This window comes from Thunnus albacares, chromosome 3, assembly GCF_914725855.1.
Source record: "Thunnus albacares chromosome 3, fThuAlb1.1, whole genome shotgun sequence".
NCBI classification, from domain to species: domain Eukaryota; kingdom Metazoa; phylum Chordata; class Actinopteri; order Scombriformes; family Scombridae; genus Thunnus; species Thunnus albacares.
The window spans coordinates 24,594,763-24,619,834 of NC_058108.1; the positions used below are offsets into that span (position 1 = coordinate 24,594,763).

The 25,072-nt window shown below is 38.9% G+C and overlaps 1 protein-coding gene across 2 annotated transcripts; it reads left to right on the forward strand.

The window, feature by feature from the left end:
• Positions 1-3,263: 3,263 nt before the first annotated feature.
• On the forward strand, positions 3,264-24,867 carry LOC122978413 (nephronectin). Of its 2 annotated transcripts, XM_044345618.1 has the most exons (9): positions 3,264-3,604; positions 4,750-4,889; positions 11,051-11,230; positions 19,415-19,539; positions 20,291-20,383; positions 20,514-20,636; positions 21,144-21,266; positions 23,322-23,456; positions 24,199-24,867. In XM_044345618.1, the coding sequence occupies exons 4-9, from the start codon at positions 19,491-19,493 to the stop codon at positions 24,405-24,407; spliced, it is 732 nt and encodes a 243-aa protein (XP_044201553.1). In that variant the 5' UTR covers positions 3,264-3,604; positions 4,750-4,889; positions 11,051-11,230; positions 19,415-19,490; the 3' UTR covers positions 24,408-24,867. The 2 variants fall into 2 exon arrangements, with proteins under 2 accessions (XP_044201553.1, XP_044201552.1); XM_044345617.1 differs by lacking the exons at positions 3,264-3,604; positions 4,750-4,889; positions 11,051-11,230 and adding an exon at positions 16,956-17,307.
• Positions 24,868-25,072: the final 205 nt, after the last annotated feature.

Sequence of the window (25,072 nt, forward strand, 5' to 3'; positions counted from 1 at the left end):
TTTCATATGTAAAGACTGAGCCAACTCAGTTATTGTGCATACAAAATGAGTATCTATTTTTATCTTACTAAACAAAGCATCACACAGTTCACAATAAAAAGGACAGTAGAAGACAAAATGGAGGTCATTTTCTGTATCAACTAGACAGCACATAGGACAAAACCACTCCTCTTCTTCTAGACTAACCCTGCTGTCCAGTTTCAACAGTCAGAGGAAAAATACCAGATCTCAGCTGGGCACATAGAGATCTTTGCTTTATAGACAAATTATATGCAACATGATTTCCATTAAGCATTCCAAGCATACCATTTTCAGTTTTTATCATTGTAAAAATATGCAGTTTTTGTTTATTCCATATATCATCAGCTCACTGCCCTTTGTCCTTGGCAAACACAGATTCTCTAAACAAACCAATGTTGAGCTTTTCGTCATTAAAAAAAGCCTCACCAAACACAGAGTTGCAGAACATCGTGCATGCATCTCTTGACCAAGAACCAATAATTAGTTTATCCCAGATAAATATTTGTCTTGTCTACCTACTTTCTTCCATATCAAGTAACCGATTCCATAACTGAACTATACATACAGTATCTTCCATCAAGCCTCACGATTCCCACTGTAGCCAACTTTGGTGCATACTTGTGCACACCCAGAAAATATCTCATAGCACTGTTTTGAACTGATTCACACATAGAGATATTTCTAAGGCCTCTGAACCTGGCAGTATGACAGGACAAACACAAGCTTGAAACAGTTTAGAAGATGTTTGGAAACTCGTATCCTTCAAATTTTTACTTTTACCAATGGTTCCTGCTTTCAGCAAGAACCTTAACACCTTTTATGAAATTCATATGCTCATCAATATAGAAACCAAAATATTTATGTGTCTGCATAATTCAGATGCGATGGCTAACTACCTGCAAACCAACTTTAAACTGGTAAGTACTGCAGGTAAATGAGAGTTTTCTAAAGTGAATTATTAGGGCCTGAATAAGAAAGTGCTAGGGGCCCAACGGTCCCTGGCACAGAAAGTGTGAGGAACCTATTCTTTTTATAGATATTATTATTATTCTTGAACACCATTGCATTTTTGAGGGGCTTGGGATGTGCGAGGTGTGAGGGCCCATTCATCACTGCTTGCAGCTTTGATAACAGTTTCCTTTTTGTTACAGTTTTTCACGATTGCCAAGAACCAGTTCTTGAAATTACATTTCATTTCCCAGAACTCTAAACACAAATGCGTAACCGCACACTCATCTTCACAAACTTCAAACTTCCATGTCAAAACCAAACACTCCACTCAAGACCATTTAATCTTACATCTAAACCAAACTTTGCCTTCACACATTACACAAAAACCATCATGCAAAATAGCCATTACACACTGGTGAGATCAATTCAAAACACTATCGTAAAAACCTGTTACTAAAATGAATGAAGGCATTTATGGTTTTCACCTAGAACAACCTCTTTACATGATGAACACAATATAAAGACACAACACTTATATAGAGTTTCAAAATTTGTAATTCCTCAATGTACTGTGGTAAATTAATCTGAAACTGAGTGAAAAAGTAAATGTACTGTAAAAATATGCAACTGATAAAGAATGTGGAATACAGTAAAATAATTTCCATGCATTTACAAATATTGACCAATGAAAAAAAAAACAGTTTGTACATAAAGAAAGTCTCAGGTCCATTGTTCCAAAACAAGTGAACTGACCCGTGGCCCTGTTATCTATCTATCTTGAGGTTCTGATTGGTGTGTGAACAGTTTTGATTTTTAGTGTTTCCACCTGGAGAGTTGTGTGTTAATTGGGTTCCAGCTGTGATGACTTGAGTTAATGATATTGAATGCCAGCGCTTTCAAAATGAGCACATGAGTGAAAACAGGGGAATAGTGTTTATAGTTTTGGGAAATGGGTCTGTCTTTTGCTAGATGGCGTCATGGTTTGGGATGTTTACTTAATAGGTCCAGTATAGTGTGAAAGCAATTGAGAAAAACTGTAATAAATAGTCTCCATTTTTTTTTACCACTTGTTCGTGTAAAAGAGCATCTGCTGCATTTTGTCTTTGGATGGCGATAGTAAAACTATGTCATCTGCATACAGAAGAATACTTATCATTTCCCTTCCACACCTTAGCCCACAATTTAAAGTTTTAATTCTGCCAAATCATTTATATAACTTGCAATCCAATCTTACACATGCTATGGTCTCGCTGTAGAGAGTTTTTAGAGCCCTGTAGAATTTTCCATTCACCCCATGCTCAACAAGTCTATAAGCTAAAAGATCCATATTGATCATATCAAAAGCCTTCTTGCAGTAAATAAAACATGCATATGTTGACTTGTTTTCACTAATTCTATTTGTTATAATTATAGACATGATCAAGACATGACCTTGACTTACGAAACCCTGCTCTTCCACGAGAAGCCGTTCTTTCTCTAAAAACAACATGAGCCTCTCATTAAGTATAGTGGAATACAGCTTGTAAACTGTGCTCATTAGGCTGATCCCTCTTTAATTTAATGGCACCCTCGGGTCCTCACTTTGGGATTTTAGTATTGGATTTATAATAGATTTAAGCCACATAGGTGGTATTTGCCAGATTCAAAACATGTTTTAAATAATTCGCACAAAAATATCAAATAATTTGGGTGATTTTAGTATCTCATTTGGTATCATTTCAACTCCAGTTGCTTTTCCCAATTTTGCTTTGTTGATAGCCATTTGAACTTCATTACGAGTAAAACCCTTATTAAGGTCCCTTTACACAATATTCCTCTTCTAATATTTGGTTCTCTATTATATTTTTCCTCAAACAAAGTCTCCCTGGAGAAGAGATCTTTAAAGTCTCTCTCCCACCTATTAATTACCTCAGACAACCCCAGCATCTCCATGGGTATTTTCCAAACCTGCCTTGGACCCAATTTATTAATTTCAGACCAAAATCTCTTGGGATTTGATGTTCGAATTTTCTTCAAGTTTAATACCTGTCCTCAACCAGCTTTATGCATAGACTGCCATAATGCTTTTGACTCCTTATTCCAATATGTTTTCTTATTAAATAACTTCCTTTCAGGATAATGGCTGTCTCTAGCTTTATTGCCAACGTCTATTTCTTCTTTAATCAATTTGCAAAAGCTACTATACCAGTTATCTAGATTTTTAACAGAATTGTAAATCATTCTTCATTTTCAAGAATGTTGATTGTTGTAAACCAAAAGATAAGAAGTTAGCTAGTAAAGTCCTGCTGACTATCTTTATTGTGGGAGAAATGAACATCTCCTCTCCTTATATTTCCATGTTAACATTTTTAAAGCTCAAAAAATTCTGACCCATCACCTCCTCTCTTTTTAACGCCTGATAGTTATCCCATGACTAAATCCTGGTTTATTCATAACCTAAGGCAAGTGCTTCTTAGATGAGGTCCAAGCCTCTCTCTCTCTCGTCTTCTCTCCCTCTCTCCGTACTTTCTCCTCCTTGTTCTCTCTTTTCTCTCAGGCGTCTCTTTATTGGACCATCACCCATCCTGGAACCGCTCTGCTTCCCTGGCTGTCGGTGCCATTTCCAGAGGTTTTGGATCTGGTTCCTCATCCTGTAGGTGTTTCAGCCTCACCTCATGTTTCTCTCTCTCTCTGTCCTGTGTGAATGATGTCTTGTGTGTCTCTCCCTTCCATGTGAATGATGTGTTTTCGATTCTGTACACACAACATATATTGCATGTCTGTCCGTCCTGGGAGATGGGTCCCTCCTCTGTTGCTCTCCCTGAGGTTTCTTCCATTTTTTTCCTGTTAAAAGGGGTTTTTTAGGGAGTTTTTCCTTATTCGAATTGAGGGTCTAAGGACAGAGGATGTTGTATTGCTGTTGAGGCAAATTTGTGATATCAGGCTATACAAATAAAATTGATTTGAATTGACTTCTGCAGTACTCAGGCCACTCCCTCGGGATAGGAACTGCTACTTCTGCAGCTTTGCAGAGAATTTCATCCTCTTCTCTCTGACAAATGGGCCACTGGTCATCTTCAGCATACTCCACATACATTCTACCTGACTCTGATTTCATCCTCTCCTCTAAGAAAATCCCTCAAGCCCTAAGACTCATGGGATCTTGCATGTAGCTGCTGGTGGTTTCTCATTCATGATTTCATGACATTAATCAATTTCTCATCCATGTTTGGCCTCCGACAGCCTTTATTGCTATCTCTACCCTTTTTTACATATCTTAATTCCTAACAACTGTTCATGTAGGTGAATCACTTCTATTGCTAATTACATTTAGTGTGTATGTGTCATTGTTTCATGATATTCTCATCTCCTCTCAGAGATGAATCATCCTTGGCATGGTGAGAATGCTTTCATTTATTTTGGGGGATCCTGTCCAATCTTCATAAGGACCTACACTTACGAAGATGCGTCATATCAACAAAATCTAATCGCCAAAATTTCTGCGTTACTTATAACAAACATTGTTATTCATTTTAAATTGTGTTTTTTCCTTATTGAAATGAAGCTTTGGTGTAAGTTCAATAAGGGAGATCTCTATCATCACACTCTTTTTGTTGTTTTTTCCTTCTGTTCTATTTCTCCATCACTTCCACTTTCCCACACTGTCAAAATCCCTTCATTCACAATTCTGACATTGCCACACCTGACCAATTATCTTTCTTGCCGTATTCCTCTTGCCAATCAGACTCTTAGTGCTGCTCTTTAAATATCATTGCAATTCTGCACTCTGTCTTTCAGACTTACTATTGTGCAACCCACCTCCTCCCCATCACCACCATGACATCCATGTTGTCCATCTTGGAGCAGCGGTTTCCTCCATCAGTAGAGCCTGAGAGCAGCACCAGCATGCTCCACTGGGCCCTGTGAAAGGATGCCAGGTTAGTGTGAAATGCAGCCTGAGGGACTGTGTGTGTTTTTTCCTTTGTTTTTTGTCCTTTTCCTTTTTTGCGCCTGTGTTCCATCAAAGTCGCACGGTTTTCATGCCCTCAAATCAATGCTGAATGAACCTGAGAACAAAAACAAGCATTACTTTTGTATGAATCTTTTTTTTAAAACATGGACTTACTTTAAAAACTCTAGAAAAATGTTTGAATGTTCAGGTCAAAGGTCAAATTGTCTCTTTAAACCACTGTGGTGACATCAACGCTGCTTGCTGTGAATTTTCAAAACTGTTCTAAACCACAGTGATGAAATTGTGCAAAAAACCTTTTGTCTGGTTAATTTACATGATGGAGGCTATTGTGTGTCTTTTTAAACATGTGATGTATGTCAGAGGAGTCAGATGGTTTTCTCTCTGATCAACATTAAAACAATTCAAACCATGATAGTTATGTACGTTACTCACTTACTGCCCATTGTTACACTTATGACTTTTATATAACCTCACCCGTAGGTGGCGCTACAATATTAAAAGAAATTGCTGCTGGAGCAGCAGCTAGTAGCAGCAGCTGCAGCTGGCAGTCTCACCAGCTAGCAGCAATCACATGCATTTTCTTCAAGAAATGCACATTATAGTTGCACCTGTATTCTTCTTTCCAGATTGAACTCCTTTACAGAGAGAAACGAGTCTAACAGTCACGCCAGCAGATACGTGAAGCTGTTAGTATTTGGCTATAAACCAAATTATTGGACAAATTAAAATTTTTGACCTGATGATGGCACTGCATGAAAAGTCAGGGCATTACAAAGTTATTAAAATTTCTCCTGAGGGGGACATGAAAGTCTGTAGCAAATTTCATGGCAATCCATCCAATGGTTGTGGAAAAATCTCACTCTGAACCAAAACTGTCAACATACTGGTGACGCCAGAGGAAAAGTCAGAGGATCACCAAAGTCAGTAGGATTCATCGTCTGGAAAACTCAATTGTCTGCACACAATTTCATGGCACTCCATCCAATAATTGCTGAAATATTTCAGCCTGGACCGACCAAACATTGCCATTCATAGATTCATAGGGACCCACAACTTTCTACAAAAGCAATAAAAGTGTGAGTGAAATCTGTGTTTGTATTTATGCTTGGGTGGTGGCGTACAAGATAAAGCATGAAAGTCCAGCAATTGTATATAATTTTGAATGTATCACATATTTCTCCGTGTTTGTGTGTGTGTGTGTGTGTGTGTGTGTGTGTGTGTGTGTGTGTGTGTGTGTGCGTGTGTGTGTGTGTGTGTCTGATATGAACGTGCATGTGGCTGTCAAAAACAACACATCAGTCTTTGTCTGCCTCCCCTCTCTATGATCCTCAGCCGGGCTAGGTAAACAACTGATGTCGGCTGGAATGGACCACCTAGGTATAAGTTTCCATGTGGGAGTATCTCCTCAAAGCAAAGCAAGAAAATTTTCCGAAACACATTAAAAAGAGTTATGCAAATGGTTTACGGCAGCGCTCGTGTGGCTGTATTGTTGTATTAATCTGTATACACTGTGGCTCATCTTGGCAGGGCCCTTTGTTTGCCTTCACTCTTAATCTGCAGGGCTCATCTCAAGCTTACATCACTCAGAGTCAACAGAGAGACATCCGCCGCAGCCTTACTGCTAACACTAGAGCTAACACTGGGGTCAAATACTGTGTGTGTTTGTGTGTCCGTGCTGGAGTGTGTGTCGACCAGAGAGACCAAGAAAAGCCAAAAAAGGTCAGCAAGTTGACAACAAGTGTTCAATGATGTCACAGGCACCTGATCATAATGTGCTTATATTCTGTATCTCGCCTTTGCAAAAGATATGACCCTCAAATTTTCACTTTGTAAGCTTTCATGCATTTTCTGATGACCATGTTCCGATACATATTTGCTCTTCAAACACTGACTGGCAGGGGCCCAACCAGAAAGTGAGAAATGAAGAGTGAAAGAAAAAGAAAGTAAGGCACAGTTGGTTTTCTCTGCTTGCAAAGATGTGGTTTATCCTGACTGGAACGGGGCCATAGCTTGCATCAGCCTTCTGTCCATGTGTCCGTGTGTCTGTGTGTCCCGGCCAGTGAACTCTGCCAGATGCCTGCCGCCTTGTTATCAGTACAGGCACGGCCCGTTCTGCTGCGCCGTGTGGGCCAAACAGTTTATCACACACCACTAACAAGAGGTTGGGGTCTTGCACAAGGGATAGCGCACACACACATAGATACACCAACCAGAGAGAGAAAATCCTACATGAACACACATGCATGGAGACAAATGCACACCTTTGCATGAACTGTAGATCTTCCAGTAACTGTTTTCCCACCGCAGCGTGCATCTTAAATATTGTCCAAAATTGACTCTTTTGACTCTCATTTGTTAATTCCCCTAAATTCCTATAACAAGAATCACAACTTACTTAAAGTGGCTAAAATCAGTATTTTCATATTAACAATATATCACATTCCTACTTGGATTTTAAATGGGTCACTCGTAGTAATGAGCCTACAAAAAATTATCACCTGAATCCTGCCGTTTACCTCAGCTGTAAGAACCTTTATAGCACCTTTCAGCTCATTGTTTTGGTTTTATGGCCCCCAAGTTTACTGTTTTCGGTCGCCCTCAGTGCTCTCAGTGTTGTTTTCGGATAGTAGGCAGCCGTTGTCAAGGAAAAAGCTCAGATAAACCCAATTAACCAATGTATGCTACCTGCCCAACACCAAACCAGACAAAGTTAGCAACTAGCTAGTGAACATAGTGTAGCGTTTAGCAGCTAAAGAGCCAGACATTACCCGCAGCATTTAGTGAGGAGCAAAAGAGAGCTAAAAGGAAAGTGAATATTGGACTTACAGACTAAATAGATGCAAGTGTTGCTCGTCATTGACTATATGTGGAAATAGGCAATTATTAGCTCTTAAGTTCACCAGATAAACTTGAAAGGTGATAATAAGACAGTGACCCCAAGTCAGTGATCCCCCAAAAAACCCTGTTAATGCAAGTTTAAGTCAATTTAAAGGAATAGTTTGACATTTTGGGAAATATTAATATCAGTATCACTCTCATGTCTTTGTCCTAAAGCCAGGAGGTGATGAGCTTTATTTAGCATAAAGACTGGAAAAAGGAGGAAATAGCTAGCCTGGTTCAAAATATGCCTCTAGAGCTTTCCAAACAACACGTTTGATCTATTTTTTAGACAGTACATGAATATAAATGTAAATACAACAATTTGAGATTTTAGGGTTAGCAATGTGCTGTAATTATTTCGTGACGGACAACAATTTATCCATCTGCGCAACACTTGTGCGGTGTCTCTGCTGGTTGCCTCAATCTCACTGTGATTACAAGATTGTGCATGTTGTCTGCCAAGAGATAGTTAAAGCAACTTCGCCTGAAACCACATTGACATTTTTATTTTTCTGTGTATGGATTAAACAAATGAGATGCATTGCGTTAATTACTGAGCTTTAAAAGGGTTGGTAGGCGTATTTTTGAGCTCCGTCTTTATGCTAAGCTAAGCTAATCAACTCCTGATTCGCTTAACACTTACTTCACAGGCTCACATCAAAAACTTGCTGAGAAACAAACTCCGCAAGAAAGCATATAATTGTATTTCCCATAATGTTAAACTATTCCTTTAAGGTTTTATGTTTAATTAAGGAAAGCTTTTTAATGACTCAACAATTAAAATAAGAAGAAAATCTTCTCTTAACTTGTCTAATGAATCAACATTTATTGTAGAACAAAAAGGCAAAGCAAGGCTTGGTAAACAAAAAAATCTGATTGTTTATGGCTGTGCTAAAACAACAAATTGCAACAGTGTGTGGCCTCTCAGTCAAACCCTCACACAATCACACAAATGCACCCCGATAAGTCCAACTCCAGCGTCAGAGCGCACTCTACAAAATGAATCATAAATAAATCAAGTCAGTGTTATTCCAGAAATGGAGGATTACAGAGTAAACATGCCCGTCTCCTCAGTGAAATATTGGTCTGAATAAGAAACATTGCCCATTTGCTCCTCAGAAAATATTGCCCATTCATTCTCATCACTGCCACATAAGGCAAAAACACATATGGTGTATAATTTTCTGTGGTGATGCCCTGGTGTCTTTTGCATGGTGTTCTGTGGTGCTGCCTTGCCATTGCCAAAGCCCTAATCCTCATTTTGGTACAGAGACTGCCTGTGGTGGTGGTGTACTGTGTGCATCCTAATCTCTCCAAAGCTCTGTGTCTAATGGATGCACTGCCTCTCTGTACACTGTGTACTTCCAGTTTAGCTATAGCCTAACAGGCATGGCAAAGTGGTGACAGGAAGAGGTTGTTACACAAACAGACTGGGAAGGAAGGAAGGAAGGAAGGAAGGAAGGAAGGAAGGAAGGAAATGCTCAGTCTGCAACTTTTTGACCATGTAAACTATAAGTACATTCACAACAAAATGCAGTTTGACTAAAAAATCAGCCTGATCATAAAAAACAACAAGCTTTTTTTTTTTATTATTCATGTGTTGACAAACATTACTGATGTAAACAAACATGTCATAGGTTTAGAGAATATTAATTACTGAGATTTTGTTGATTGTCTGTCGTCAAGACATCTTACACGAATCATGTAAGACCTGTCAATCAATTTGGCAGCGATAGCAGGCTCCAGTTTTGTGTTTTGAATTGTGATGTTGCTGCAACTGACAATTACTTTATTGTCAGTTAATCTCTCTGTTTCTCTTTCTATTTTACAAATCAATCAATTCATATTTAGCCTTAATATTTTTTAAAAGGCAGTGAAAAATGCCTATTGCAGTTTCTAACATTCCTAAGTGACATCTTCAAATTGTCTGACCAACAGTCCAAAACTCAATTGTATTAAATTTACAATCATATAAAACAGAGAAATCACATATTTCAGAGACTGGAACCAACAAATGTTTGGCATTTTTGGTTGATACTTGATGTTGTGTTCCTTTTGCGGGCCTGTAAAGGAAGACGTAGGTGCATTCATGGCACAAACAACCTCCTTAAATATTTTGGATACTGCTTCAACTGCAATTTCTAGGTCTGTGTATCCTGTGCTGCTCCTCAGGCTCACTCTTCAGCTCCATCACACAGATGCCACTGCAACCTGAATGCTTTTAGGCACGGCTCCAGGGATGGAAGTGTAGGTCTGTTGGTCAGTCCACCACTGAAATATCTCCACAACTATTGGATGGATTGCCATTAAATTTTGTACAGACATTTACAGCCCCCAGAGGATGAATCCTATTATCTTTGGTGACCCTGTGACGTTTCCTTTATAGCCACCATGAGGTTGACATTTTTTAGTTTTGAGCAAAATGTCCCAACATCCATTGTATGGATTGCCATGACATTTGGTACAAACATTCATGCCCCTATCAGGATGAACTGTAATAACTTTGGTGATCCCCTGACCTTTCATTTAGCATCATCAGTAGAGCAAAACTATAATTATTGATTTGTAACCGAATACCTGCTAAACTAATGACATTCCCATTAGTCACAGTTGTACTTTGTGTTTAGTGGTAACTAGCAAATCTTAGCATGCTAATGCGCTAAACAATGGTGAACATGGTAAACAGTATACTTGCTTAACATCAGTAAGTAAACATTATCGTTGTGAGCATGTTATCATGCTGACGTTAGCATTTAGCTCAAAGCACCACTGTGCCAAACTACACATGACTGTAGACTTGTTGTCTTATCCTGTTTAAAATCATTTCAGCTGTTCCACAGTGATTTTATGTGTTTACAGAATTTTCTCGGTTCCAGTGAGACAAATCACGTCATAAAACTAAGTCACTTGATCCTGTTTGAAATGTTTGAATTGTTTTTTCAAACAGATAGCATTATGACGGAAACATTGAAATTATTTCACCACACTGTCATAAACTTGACTTGCAAATAGAAAAACAAGATGACTCAAACAAGAAGACTCAATACTAAATATTGACACTAAACAGCTTGAGATCCATCCTTGCCTTTAGTAGGCCAGTTTATATGTGTAAATGTACATATGTTCCTGCACATGAAGGGTCAGAATGATGTTGCTGCAGTGTAGAGAAGTTGCTGCACCTGCATGCAGGTGATCATCATCATGTTGATAGATGGAGTAAGACTTCCTCCCTATTTTTCCCCTCAGATCTGTTACATTGTCCTCCTGCCACAGCCGTCCCTGCTGTCCTCATCAGGCCCTCGCAGGTGTCCCGTCTGGTGACCTCATACCCGACCTCTAGCCTTTAACCCCTCACACCTGGGCGACTCCTTTGCATACCCTTTCTGAACTCTGACCCCAGACTGTCCATCATCCTGAGGTCACCTGGTAAGAACATTAACCAAAAAACTATAGTCGCTCAGTGGCGATGAAACTCTCAGCTAGGCCACCCATAAATCAGAGAAACACCCTCAAAACAATCATGACACATAACTTTTTAGTAAAGTTTGATTATCTCATACTTCTTACAGGAATCCTGAAATACACATGCAAGTAGTTGTTTTTTTACATACATACAACGACACGAACATGATCATATATCTCTTGATCACTATTTTGCTCTTTTGTCTTTAAGAGCAGGTTTAAAAGTGTTGCATAATGTCGTTTTCTTGCCTAGAACTGGAGAAAAACATGCATATGTGAATACCATCTTACATAAATACTCTTACATACATTCATACTGTATACTTGCATGTATATTAGAACCAGATGTACTTTTACACTTTTCCATGTGCACTTAAACATATGCATATGAATATATGAATGCAGAAAAGGAAGTAGTATTTATACAATATCTTTATCTTACATACCGTACTACACACAGTATACTGTACATTTCCCGTTATGAAAAGTCAAAAAGCAGAAAACTTTTTCCTCACTTGTTTACTTTTGCACTCTGGAGAGTAGGAAAAAAGTGTCACACACTCTGGCTCCATATGCCTTTTCTCTTTTATTTATTTATTTACTTTTGCACTCTACCATTTCATGTTGGGCAGCTCCTGTGCTTTGAGCAGCTGCCTGCAGTTTTATATGAAGTGGCATTGTTTTGGTTTTGTCAATTCAGATAACTGAAAGTTATCCCACTCTGCATCGTGTTGCTCAGTGTTGCTTCTCAGTGTTACCTGTAAGATATAATAACAGGGAGTAATTTGTTTCAGTGTTAATATGAAATTACAGCTTATCTTTAAAAAGTCTTTATTGTACCTCTAACCACAACTGTGTTTTGTTGCACCTGTTACTTCACTTAAAGTGATGTTGAGGTGTGCTGACACACCCAGGAGTACACCTCTACATCATAGCAGTAAGGTGAGATGTTAAACTACAACAATAACATGATTTTCAGGGGTTGTTCATTTTCTCTTCAAATAAAACAGTTTACATCAGCTTAATTTAATCTTCTAGTAATTTCCTAGCCCGACTAAATAAATGATTTTTTGCTCTGGAAACTGGTCTTCTTACCTTTTTAGAACAGATAGAATCAACAGACAGAAATTTGATTTTTAGTTGATTTCCCTGATTTAGTCTTCTTTCATTTTTCATTCTCTTTTTGGGCATCTACATACATATCCAACAGCTTTTGTATATATCAGAGGGGTCATGATAACTGTTTAAACCCGGTGATGACCAAATTATGTGGTATTAAAGACTTGTCAAATAGACTTTTTTTGGCTCTCACGTCACAAGTGCCAATGATAGTTTTTAAATATTTCTGCTTGTATTTCTTTTGTGTTGTTTTCATTTTCTTGTACCTATAGCAGGATGATGAAATCCAGGAAACACAAACTCATTCAGCGGTTTTGGGGGGGTACAAACAATGTACATTTTTATTGTAATTTGAAAACTTGTTGTCCCTGTAAGACAACAATTCATTCTTAAAATTTACCGATTCGTGTTCACAGTAAGATGTAGGTACAGTATCTTCCCATTTTTTCCCAACTAGATAGAAAAAACAAACTACACTCAAAATCTAAAAACATGTCTATTTCACTGTAGTTGTCTGTATGAATTAATTTCTTACCTATAGGTGGTTTAAATCTTTATATTTTACTTTACTTACTTACTTTTTTTCACAGATTATTGTGGAATAAATTTCCATAAATCTTTATATTTTGGGGCAAATAGACCCTGTAAAGCATTTTGTGACTCCAGCAGAAGTTTGTTTCATCACCAAACTGTATGAATACGACACCAACAGGCGCTAGATCACACTACACTACACTATACACTAAAACCTCCAGTGTTGATTTTGGACGCACACTTTTGACAGTTTGGTCCAGTGAAACCGTTAGTGGCAGTCTTAAACTCCAAAATGATGATCAGCAATTATAAAATTAAGTTTAATTTGATTTTCTATCGCAGTGGTGGTCTTTCATCCCGAGGGGGGGATCTGAAAACCATTTCTTGAATGTCCATGAAGAAAATCTAAAAATGTATCTGAATTGTCACATAGCGCACCCACATGTCACTACTACATAAGAAAAAGTACAATTTAATGCGAGCAGAAGTGCTGCCTGTACATTCTGTATGATTGACCACCAACACTGTTCCAGGAATCTTGTTTTCACATGGGAGGATTCACTCCAACCTCATCATTTATGACGGATATGTTATATTTTTTGAGCAGGTGGGGGTGGGGAACGGGCTTTAAATGACATCTGATCTCTTTGTGGGGCTTCCCTTTTCAAGTCGAGGAATCAAAGACCACCAATGTGTTACACCTATAATGTGGTCAGGAGAGGAGGAGGAGGACAAGGAGGATCTGCAGATTTGGCACAGACACACACTTGAAATCTTGATCCGCTCCCACCGAGTCCATGTTGGCAGATGGAAAAGAGCACAGCACAACTCTCTGATCAACCCCTGCACTTGCCACACACTGTGCTAGCACTGACAACGTTTATCATTCTGCTTTACTGTTGATGGCCACTTTCCTTTTTTTTTTCTCCATTTTCTCCTCACTCCCTTCCCCTTTGGCAGGATTAAGTTTAATTGTATCGTATATGACAGATACGGAGTGAGGTTTGGCACTAATTCAAGGCAGACCGTGCACAGGCATTTTATGGTTTCTTTCCACCTCACTTACTGATGTGTGGTGGTGACACATTTGACAAAAACCATCCAAGGCTGAGGGCTGGGTGGGGAGCTGTGTGTGTGTGGTGTGTGTGTGTGTGTGTGTGTGTGTGTGTGTGTGTGTGTGCGTGTGTGTGTGCGTGTGTGTGTGTAGAGAGAGAGAGAGAAAGACAGAGTTGAAAATGAACTGAGACATGACTTTTACACACACCAATTTTCAATTTTCAGTCAGCCTCAACCACACCTTCCCTTCTGCCGTCCAGCACCTCATACGGTCACATTTTTCTAAAAGTACAATTGTTTGAATCTGAAAACTGTGTGGTTTGTGCAGTTTGAATGCATCTACGCTATGGTCTACTCTGCAGTGGTGGCACCCTGGGGCCACCTACCCGCAGTAATCTCATAATTAGCCAAATGGGTTTTGTAGAACCTGCCAAATATGTGCCATTTGTTGTTCTGGGGTCAGACAAATTGAGGTGTCAATTGAGAGCAGAAAAGTCTGGTTTGTTGTAAACTGACAAAACATGCAGAATAATGTTGGGCCTCGGTGGGAAAAGGTATAATCAGTTTGATCTGGGCCTGAACTTTTTTTTAACAGCTGATGTTCATTCATCAGAAAGATTTGTGTGTTAAAGCAGGGTGTGTACGTGTGTGTGTGTGTGGGTGTGTGGGTGTGTGTGTGATTCCTGGTGAGTGGACCACCAGGCGCCCAGACATGGACTCCGCCTTTGAGCTTAATACAACTGATTGCACTCTGATCAGTGCTGGTAATAGTTAAGGCTTCAAAGGCACTACCTCTGAGGCTGCCAGCACTTATTTCCGACCCTGAGATTGCAGTCTCAGCCTTTGAAAAACACTTAGTCTCAAAATAGTCTTTGTGTGTATTTCTTAACGCTTTTTATGATTAATATTTGTTTATATAATATATATTTATTTCACCTTTAATACTGTAAGTTTTAGTACTGTAAATAACATGCTAACAATGGCAAAGAAAACATAAATTCATTAAATAGTTAAAGCTTCAGTAATAAATGTTTTTATATTAACAATTTATGAAATAACTACTGGTAGTGGGATAGGTGTCTGTCATAGTGATGAACCCACAGAGAATTATCAACTCACTCTGCATTTTAGCATCTTTCAGCTCATTGTTTTGGTTTTAGGCCCTGAAAGTGTGGGTGAGTGAAACTCTCATTTCTTTCATCAGTGTTTTCCAATAGGCAGCTGTTTGCACCAAAAAAGCTCTGATGAACCCATTATAAGCTACCTGCACAGCACCAAACAGCAGACAGACAAAGTCAGCATATAACTAGGGGAACATGGTGGAGCATTTAGTAACCAAAGACACAGATATTTCCCTCAGGTGTTGGTAACAGGGTAAGCTCTGTTTTGGTCTATTGGTCAAGTTCAGTATTAACAAGAAATGATTGCGGGCCCCACCTGAAACCCAGCAGACTGATCTAGCTTTCTGCAGTCACTCTATTCATCATCATCCATCCACTCATTGCTCATGAGACTGGGTGGTCGTAGCTGGACCTGGCATCCACCTCGTACACTATAAGCTCAGTGTTGGTTTCAGTTCATTTAAGTTAACAAATAGATGCAGACAGAAACTAAACCAAAGTACTTCAGGGATGAGGGTTATCATTCATTGTTCAGCACAAGCTCAACAAAAAGATGCTCTCTGTCTACCGCATGTTACTCTCATGCATCGATATCTCATACCAGACAAGACACAACCAACCAAACAAAAATATCAAATGACAACCTGTGACCGTCAGAAAAACTAACAGAAGGTTAAATTTGGTTTTATTCCAGAAGCCATAAAACTTGTGCACAGCAAGAAATTGTCAGTTTATGTTGTTTATAGATTGATAAATGCACTTCTTGCACTTTTTGACACAATGTGTCTTTGCAGTGTTGCCACTTGGGTCTTTTAACTTTTTTTTGCATTTTTCTTTTAATCGTTACAAATCATATTTTGTATTTTTAAATTGTTTTCATATGTGTGAATGAATTGTTTTGTGTTTGCAAACCTGAGTGCCTAGAATTGTCTCTTGAGGGACAAATAAAATACTCTGAATTTAAAGGTGCAGTTTGTAGAATTTAGTGGCATCTAGTGGAACGGACTTGGCAGAAATGGAATATAATATTCATAATTCTAATTCATATTAATTAGTGTTTAATCACCTGAAAAAATGGTCAAAGCAGATGGCCGCCCACCAAGAGCCAGGTTCTGCTTGAGGTTTCTTCCCGTTAAAGGGGAGTTTTTCCGTACCGCTGCTGCCAAGCTTGCTCATGGGGGAATTGTTGGGTCTCTGTAAATTAAAGAGTACAGTCTAGACCTGCTCTATGTTAAAAGTGCCCTGAGATGACTTTTGTTGTGATTTGGTGCTATATAAATAAAATTGAAAATTGAATTGAATTGAAAAATAAGAATTGTTGTGTTTTCATTGTCTTAGAATGAGCCCTTTATATCTACAAAGGGAGTGGGTCCTCTTCCACGGAGGCAGTCATGTTGCATCACCATGTTTCTACAGTAACCCAGAATGGACAAACCAAACACTGGACCTCTCATGTTTCTCACGGGTTTCACGGCCACCAAAGGTTCTCCTATACACGGAAGGGGAGGGTGAGGGTAGATGTATTCATTTGGCTGCAATCTGCAACCTCACCACTAGATGCCACTAAATCTTACACACTGGTCCTTTAATACTCAACTTTTAATCCAACTTGCATGACAAGTCCGAAAAGTGTTTAGAATAATGGAGGTTTTGAACATTTTCCAATCACATGGCAACTGAGCAAACTCCATCTATGGATCACTCTACAGAACAAGCAAGAAAGATTTGTTTTGTCAACCAATATTATAATTCACTTTTTTGTTGTTGTTGTTTGTTTTTTGCATGCTCATACTTCCACCCTTCTTCTGTCTTTCTCTTCTTGTTTTCCTCTCTGCCTCTCTATTGTCTGTCCCTCTCTCTGCTTTGAATGCAGGTAAGCTCACACCTCTTACGCTCAGCACCCTACAATTACAGCATGGGAGCCCCCCACACAGCTCCACTCCTCAAACAAACACACTCATACACACTTGAATGCCCTTTGGCACTGAAGACGCCTCGAGAATAGCTTTTTTAAAAACACATACAGTACACATCTCAAAACAATTGTTCTCGTCTGACGGAGAAAAAGGTTTCGGAGGATAGTGGCAGCTAATATGTGTTTAAAGGGCAATAATAAAAACTGTGGTGGAAGAAAATGATTGAAATGAGACGACGGGTCTTTGTGGTGACGGTGCATTTCATTACGCTTTCCCTGGCTCATCATCAAGAAAGGTAAGAGTCCAAATTATTGAGATTTGTAGAAGTGAATCTGATTTTTGTGATAAAAAATCTGAATTATTGATATTTATGAAGTAATCTATCTTTTTAAAGCAATATAGGATACTTTTTTTCCTAAGAGCAATTAAGTGCTGACTTTAGTCAACTTCTTAAAGATAGTAAGGGTTGTGTATCTCTTGCTCACACACTGTTGGTGACCTCTGTCAGTACAGTGTGAGTGCATGAAACAAACTTAACTGGCCTGTGTCTAATCATTTAATATCCTCTTATTGCAGTGTGGGTGTGAGGAAATTTAACAGCAGCTATGAGTGAAGCTTGCTCAGTGGTTCTGTAGAACATGTAGTTTATTACACTTTTGTTTATGACAGCAGATTTTAATGAGGGAGAAATGATTGCTGCTTAGAATATAATACACTCTTTAAGACTTTTCCTGTGAATGCATGGAAATAAGGAAGGTGTTTCATAAGTAGTTACAGTATATAGCAGCATTAAATGGGCTCCAGTGTGCTCTAAAGATCCAGGAATAAACTGTTGTATGGACTTGGTTATGATATTTTGTAATCAAAGATGTTGAAGAGGGTAAATCCACCAGAAGGAAATTTAGGATGGCAAAAATTAATCACCCTCGTTAAACCTGAAACATTTTCTAAGGAAACTCTACACGTGCTTGCTGCTTAAAATATGCAGTTGGAACATTTGGATGAAATGCTGAAATAGTTGAAGTTGTAATTGAAGTGGCAGTCAAAATGCAAACACCAAAAGTAGTTGCAATTGACATAGAAGTGCTGAAAGAAGTTAAAGTTTAAATGTAAGAACTGACAACAGTTAAAATGTCTGTACAAGTGTAAAATTTATTTTTATTTTAAATGTCCTACTTGAGCTGAACCTCCTCAAGGAAAAGGAAGGACGTTTCTAAGGAAAAGTGTAAATAAACAACAAGTGTCCAGAAGGAGAAGCAGAAGAATAATAAAAATATCAATGAGTGTGTATTGCTGAATGCAAGCACACTAATAAAAAGAAACCTTTTCTTGTGGCTCTGTTACATTGACAGACCGAGTCAAATTTCATTTTTGTGCCAGCAGCAGTTGGTTTCAGTTAAACATGCTGTTGCTAGTAGCAGCCGCTACTAAGCAACAGTTCGGTGGCAGTTTAACTGACACCGTTACATTGAGTCAGATCTGTGACTTAGCAAAAATTGACAATTATCCTTTATTCACTCCCTAAAAGCCCTTGTTGGAGCATTATCTGTATCTGTTACCTTTTTTTATTTTAGCTGTTTAGTGATTGTTGATTTGTTCATCTAGTTTTCCTGAGTTTACTGCTAACCAAGCTAGCTGTCTGAGGCTAATGTATCAGCTAATGTAACATTCTAGGTTACTGTTGGACTTACTGTTATGTATTTTACTGTTTTACAGTGTTTCACTCTTGTGGAACTCAGTGAGTATGTTTACTAGATTAATTACTGTGTTATTCTTCCTTTGGGGATTTAATGTTATTCTTTTACTGGTGAGACTTTATTTTTTCCAGGCATAACAAATCACTCCCTTGCTCACTCATTTACTACTCCCTGTTTAATAGACACTCAATAGTTTACTCAATGGAGAGCAGTAAATTGAGATTTCAGACACTTACTATTCATCATCATTTCGTGTCATTACAAACAGCCATAGATTCACACAATAGTAATTTTTGCATCTATATAAACTTGTCATGTTACATTGTTGGATTATTAGGAGGACATAGCCTATATAACTTATTTAACAGCTCTTTTGTGAATCCTTATTACTGTTCTAACTCATTTTTACAGCACCTTTGTTCTAATTCTTGTTAAAGGTTATCTCATCTTTTGCTGGTTTGCAATCACTATCACTCAATTTGTTGCTCAAACTTCAAAGGCCAACTGTTGTTGTTAAGCTTTATTGTAAGTGTGTTTAGCTTGCTGCATAGCTACAGGCATAGCGAGGGCAAAAGAATACCTCTAAGCTTTTCTAATACTAAAGAGTACAACCTTCTTCCAGGACATCAGACTTTGGATTCTGTGCTGAAATTGAAGCCCTGAAGGCTTGATGGTGCTTAATGATCTGATAACCTTTTGTCCCAGCTTCCACAGGTCAGTGGAGGATGCGTTGGAGCACACTGGCGGTCGTGCACAGCTGGGGCTCTGCAGCTATGGTCAGATGACTTCCTGTTGTTTTGGATGGAGGAATGTTAATGGCATTTGTCAGCGTAAGTCACTCTGCGATTCAGTGACAGCACAACTACAATGACACATTAGCCAGAGTTCACAGGTTATCAGTCCGGCATCTTGGAGAAACAACAAACAGTAGGAAATAAGTGTGAAAAAGTTTGACTCTTGTATCTCTGGTTTGTCTGTTCTTTGCATTATTTTCATTTTTTATTCATCTTTTAATGAAATGAACAACAACTACATACATTTTGTAAAGTGCTGTACTTCCATAAGTGCAGAGTACCTCCATTTTATTTATTATTTTACTTTTATTGTACTTTTCACTGTGCTACATTTAGTTACTTTAGTAACATTTTTAGGTATTCATATGTTCCATTATGATTCTTCCTCAACTCCTACAGGAAAATATTGTACTTTTAATTTTATAAATAATGTGATAATTAACACATGAGCTTTTGAAATATGTCATATTATAGATTGAACTATCCAATATTATATAAAGTAAAAGTAAAATTAGCTCTACCTCAGCTAAAACATGAAAACACTGCTTACATGTTAATGCATCAGAACAACTGATTCAATAGCTTAATATATAATAATATAACACTCTGAAAGGGTTCCTTCTGCATAATGAGTGCGTTTACTTAAGGTAAAATTTTAAATGCAGGAGCTTTTCTTACAATGAAGTGTTGTTACAATGAACATTTTCTTCCACCACTGATCATCATACACCAGTGCACAGTTGTTATTGATGTTAGTAGGTTATATCATGTCCGTTGTCCCCCACAGCGGTGTGCAAGAAGTCATGCGTATATGGACAATGTGTGGGACCTGACAAATGTTTATGCTCCAGAGGGTACAAAGGACCGCAGTGTGATGAAGGTACACTACAATGCACAAAGCGTTGTCAGTCTTATGTTTCTAATTTTTTAACCATTACCTGTGTTCCCCTGCATCATTTGCCACAAGGATTCCTTTCTGCGGCTTGAATAATGTTTCATATTGACTCCAGATGTGAATGAGTGCGGTTTCCTGGAGAGACCGTGTTCCCAGCGCTGCATGAATACACACGGTAGCTATCGCTGTTACTGTGAACCTGGATACACGCTCAGTGCAGACGGATACACCTGCAGCGGTGAGTAATTTCCTCTTTAAACAGAACATTTTAAAACTTACAGTTTGGTATCTAAGAGCCCAAATGAAGAAAATCTGTAGACTGACAGATGATATTTGTGATGTTGGAGTAGTTTTCCACAAAGTCTATCTGCCATCTTCATACCATAATAGGAGGTTAAAGTATCTGAGGGCTTGGTACTCAGTTTACCCACCTTTTTAGGCTAACATAAATGTTTATGACAGCAATTCACAGTTTATATTAGAGTAAGTGATATCATAACAAAGTGTATAGAGGGTATTTCAAGGGCAAATTAATCAGGGATTTATCTAAGATACTGGTTATTGTGGTGTAGTGTTAGGTCAAAGAGAATGATCACCGTTATAGCTTCATCACTTGTCCCAGTGTTACAGAGAACAAGGCTGGACTCATATGTTATGTGTGTGGTGGCATGAGGTGTGTGTATTCTCTCTCAGTGGTGATCCAGTGGCCCATTTCTCAGCCAGTGTTTCCCTGTCTGTCTTCCAGGAGAGGCCGCATGTTTCTCCCTGCGCTGCCAGTTTGGTTGCCAGATGGAAAGAGGGGGAGCAGCAGTGCGCTGTCTGTGTCCCCCCGGCCTCCACCTGGCCGCTGACAACAAGACCTGTGAAGGTAGTTCTTCAGAAACACCCCTCAGCTTATCATTATGAACCACTGTAAAAAGAGATGCCTCACGTGTTTAGATTTAGCACATTTCCATTGTTGTTCTTAGCCTGATAGTCAGAGTGAACTGCCATTTATATTCACTTTATTATTTTGTCTCACACTGTGTTCATGTTTGAAGGAGGTGGTCATTTCACCTAAATACAAAAGGAAGCAAGCATCCATCCCCCTGACATCATTTTCAGTCATCACGGAAGCTGTGGTAGTGGTTATCTTAAAGCTGGTCCAATCAATATTCTTATATTAACAATAGATCAAATAACAAAAACAAAAACAGAGCTAAACATTGAGTGAATATTAGACTTACATCCTTCTGGTGGCCAGAAACACGACTATATGAATGATAATGTTGCTACATGTCTGCTGGAGGTGTGTCTGCTAACAAGTTTGCCATATCAACTTAGAAGGTATAATACGTCTATGTTGTGTTTAAAGCCTGTTTACACTGCCCCCAGTGGCCAAAAATATCATTTAAACCTATTATTTAAAAATATCATTTAAACCTAATATCAGTTAAACCTGCAGGTTTAACAAAGACTGAACTTCACTGTCTAATCATAAAATCATCATAGAATCTCTTCTGTGGCTTAATTTGTCATTAATTTCGAACATATTAGAGCAAAGAGCTGTGAAGCAGGACATTGCGCTCGCTGCTGCAGGTTTTTTAAAATGGTTGTTGTTAAATACTATGAAAAAGGCGAGTGTTCTCGACCAGCCAGCGTCATTCAGTGCTGCAAACCCAACCCAGATACTTCCTGCGCTAACCACCAGAGCACAAAGTTTCTCTTTTTGCTTTTCACCTCTTTTTTAAATTGTGTGTTGCTCCAACCATTATGCTTTGCCAAATCTTTTCTTTATGACTTTATTTGTAAAGAAGGTGAAGCTTCACCATTCATCTACCTACAGCTTACTTACCACCAATGGCACCTCTCCGCTGGGTCTGTCCACCCAATGGTGAAAAGCCTTTAATTACCTAATGAAGAGAAAAACATACTCAGCTCTAATAAAGCACTGGCCGCAGACACCTCCTGTCCTGTAATGAAGCGAGCCTTCCCCCGGTCTCACGGCCGTTCAGGAGACATTCTCACACTGTGGGAGAGCTTTTGGTGGGAACAATTTAGCTTTCAAGCATGTGCATTCACCGATGCACAACTGTATTTTAAATAGTTCTGAGTTTGAGTGCATCTGTACATTTACCAGAGATAGACCAAGTTGCCAGTTTATTAGGGACGAATGAGAACAACAAATGCAGTTCAATACAGCAGTCTATTGCCACTGATATATATGAGGATGGGGAAAAAAAGATAACAGCATTTATTGCAGGGCTATTTTGTGCTTGTTTTTATGTACGTCCACATTTTAGTTTTGTACAGTTTTGAACTTAATTTTACTGTATTATTATCTGTAATCTGTGCTGCTGTTTGAGCCAGGACCCCTCAAAAAAAGAGACTCCCTGACCTTAAGAGGCTATGCTGATAAAATAAAGGTTAAACTAAATCTTAATAATAATACTAATATACTAATAATAATAATATACTAATAAAATAGATGTACCTGGGTGTGTCTGGCAATTCAGTCTATAGTCAAAACTGACTTGAGGAAGTTCTTGAAAGAGAAGAGAATCATTTATGTCTGTGTTGTTATAAAAAAAAGGTAGTTCAAAAGAGGAACATGAGGGACCTAACACCTGAGGTGAAACATTTGTGTGTTTGGGTCATCCTTGTTTTTGAACAGCAGTGCACCTTTCAAAGCTTCAGTACAAAGAGGTGGCTGCAAGGTCAAGGTACTCATTTGTGCCTCTCGTGTCTTTTTGAAGGTAATTATTGTTTTGAGCAAGAAACATTAAAGCACCATGTCATCTGGGTTAGGTGTGTGTATGTGTGTGTGTGTGTGTGTTTGTGTCTGTGTGTGTGTGGGCAGATAGATTTGTACTGACTACTTCTGCAGGTGACCTGTGCAATGAAATGTGATGCTGATGTTACACATGTATGTGTCGTGTTGCAGATGTAGATGAGTGTCAGCGGGATGCTGATGTGTGTCCACCACGCCGGACCTGCAGGAACACTTTCGGCAGCTTTTTCTGTGCGTGTCAAGATGGCTTTGTGATGGGGACACTCCAGGGCTCAGTGCAATGTCGAGGTAAAAAAAACAAAAGAAAAAACACTCCTAATCATTTCTAATTACATTAATATGACTTCAATATGCAGTCGACCACTTTTTGCGAAGCAGATGGTCACGTTTCTCATAAAATCCTGTGGTATATGTGACAATGTGTTTTGTGTTTATGAATGTACAGGTATGCATGAGGTTTTTTTTTCTCAACACTTGCCTTTATTTAACAGTAGAGATAGACAGGAGACACAAGAAAGAGCAGAGGGACTCAAAGCAGGGACATGGCGACTACATGGTTTACGTCAACAAGGCCACAGGGTCGCCCATGTTGGAGATTGTTTTGCGGCATCCAGATCTGCTCCATGTCAGCACTGAAAAATGACTAAATGGATCACAGCACAGCCACACATGTTCTCCTCATCTGTGTTAATTGGCAGAGAGAGGGATCATGTGAAGATGTGCTTTGGCAGCGGAGATCTAGAGACCATGTTTATTTGATGAGCACTCATAGCTCACCCACTCAGCTGTGGGCTCACCCACATGCTGTTTTTGTTTTCATCCATGTGATGAGCATTGCAAAATTATCTCTCGAGCAGGTTTGAAACAGACACTCTCCACGCTGATCTCATATGACTTAGCTGTGGAGCAGCCTCAGCATACCTTCTTGCTGTAATGTAACCAATCCCCTACTTGCTCTGACATAAAAAAGACTCTGACATGTATTCGTCATTACGAAACATTTCAAACCTCCTTCTCCTCTTCTCCACAGATAAGGATGAATGTTTAACCGGGTCTCACCAGTGCAGCCGCCATGCTCAGTGTGTCAACACAGATGGTTCCTACACCTGTCAGTGTTTGGAGGACTACTTCGGCAACGGACGCACCTGCTGGCCCAGGAGAGCCCCACAGTCCAAGGCTGTCATGTACTTCAATTACAAACTCTCCAAAAGGACCAAGCCCATACAACCTTCATCTTAGTGCAACTTCTCACAACCTTCATGGTTCAAACCATGAGTGACACATGCAACATTAGAGGGTAATTTAAGAGGTATTCGGTTGAAAAAAAACAACCTTTTCAGGACAAAACATGTTGTAATGTCAAGTATTTTGTTAAGTAATGTAAAGAATTTTCAACACAACTGGAAAGCTTGTGTCCATCTACAGTTATAGCTGTTATTTCTCCAGTCAACAGTCAGCGAGGCAAAGCCTGGAACGATCCCAGCATCACTGGCTGCTTGTGTGATGTCTGTTGAAGAAACCCTTCATTTAACAAATGTACTGTAACAGGACCACACTCTGTACTTTGCTTGAGTGCTACAGCCCAAACGGACGGTGATGACAAGGGGTTTTCCTTGCGCTGGCAACAACAGTGTCACAAAGACACCACCCGTGTTATTCCTACTTCGCCAAAGAAAACACTAAACAAAATTTGCCAATATTGCTTGTGCATCATCAGTAATTTATTAAATATTCTCTTAACTGCAAGTCTTTCATGAAAAATGAAGTTTTGTGTGACCACATCAGAATTTGTTAATAAAAGGCTGACCTCTGCTGGATAGATAAGATACTGAATCTCTCTGCTACCTTCAAACTGAACACTGACATTTGGTGAAACAAAATGCTGTAAAACAATATTTACTACT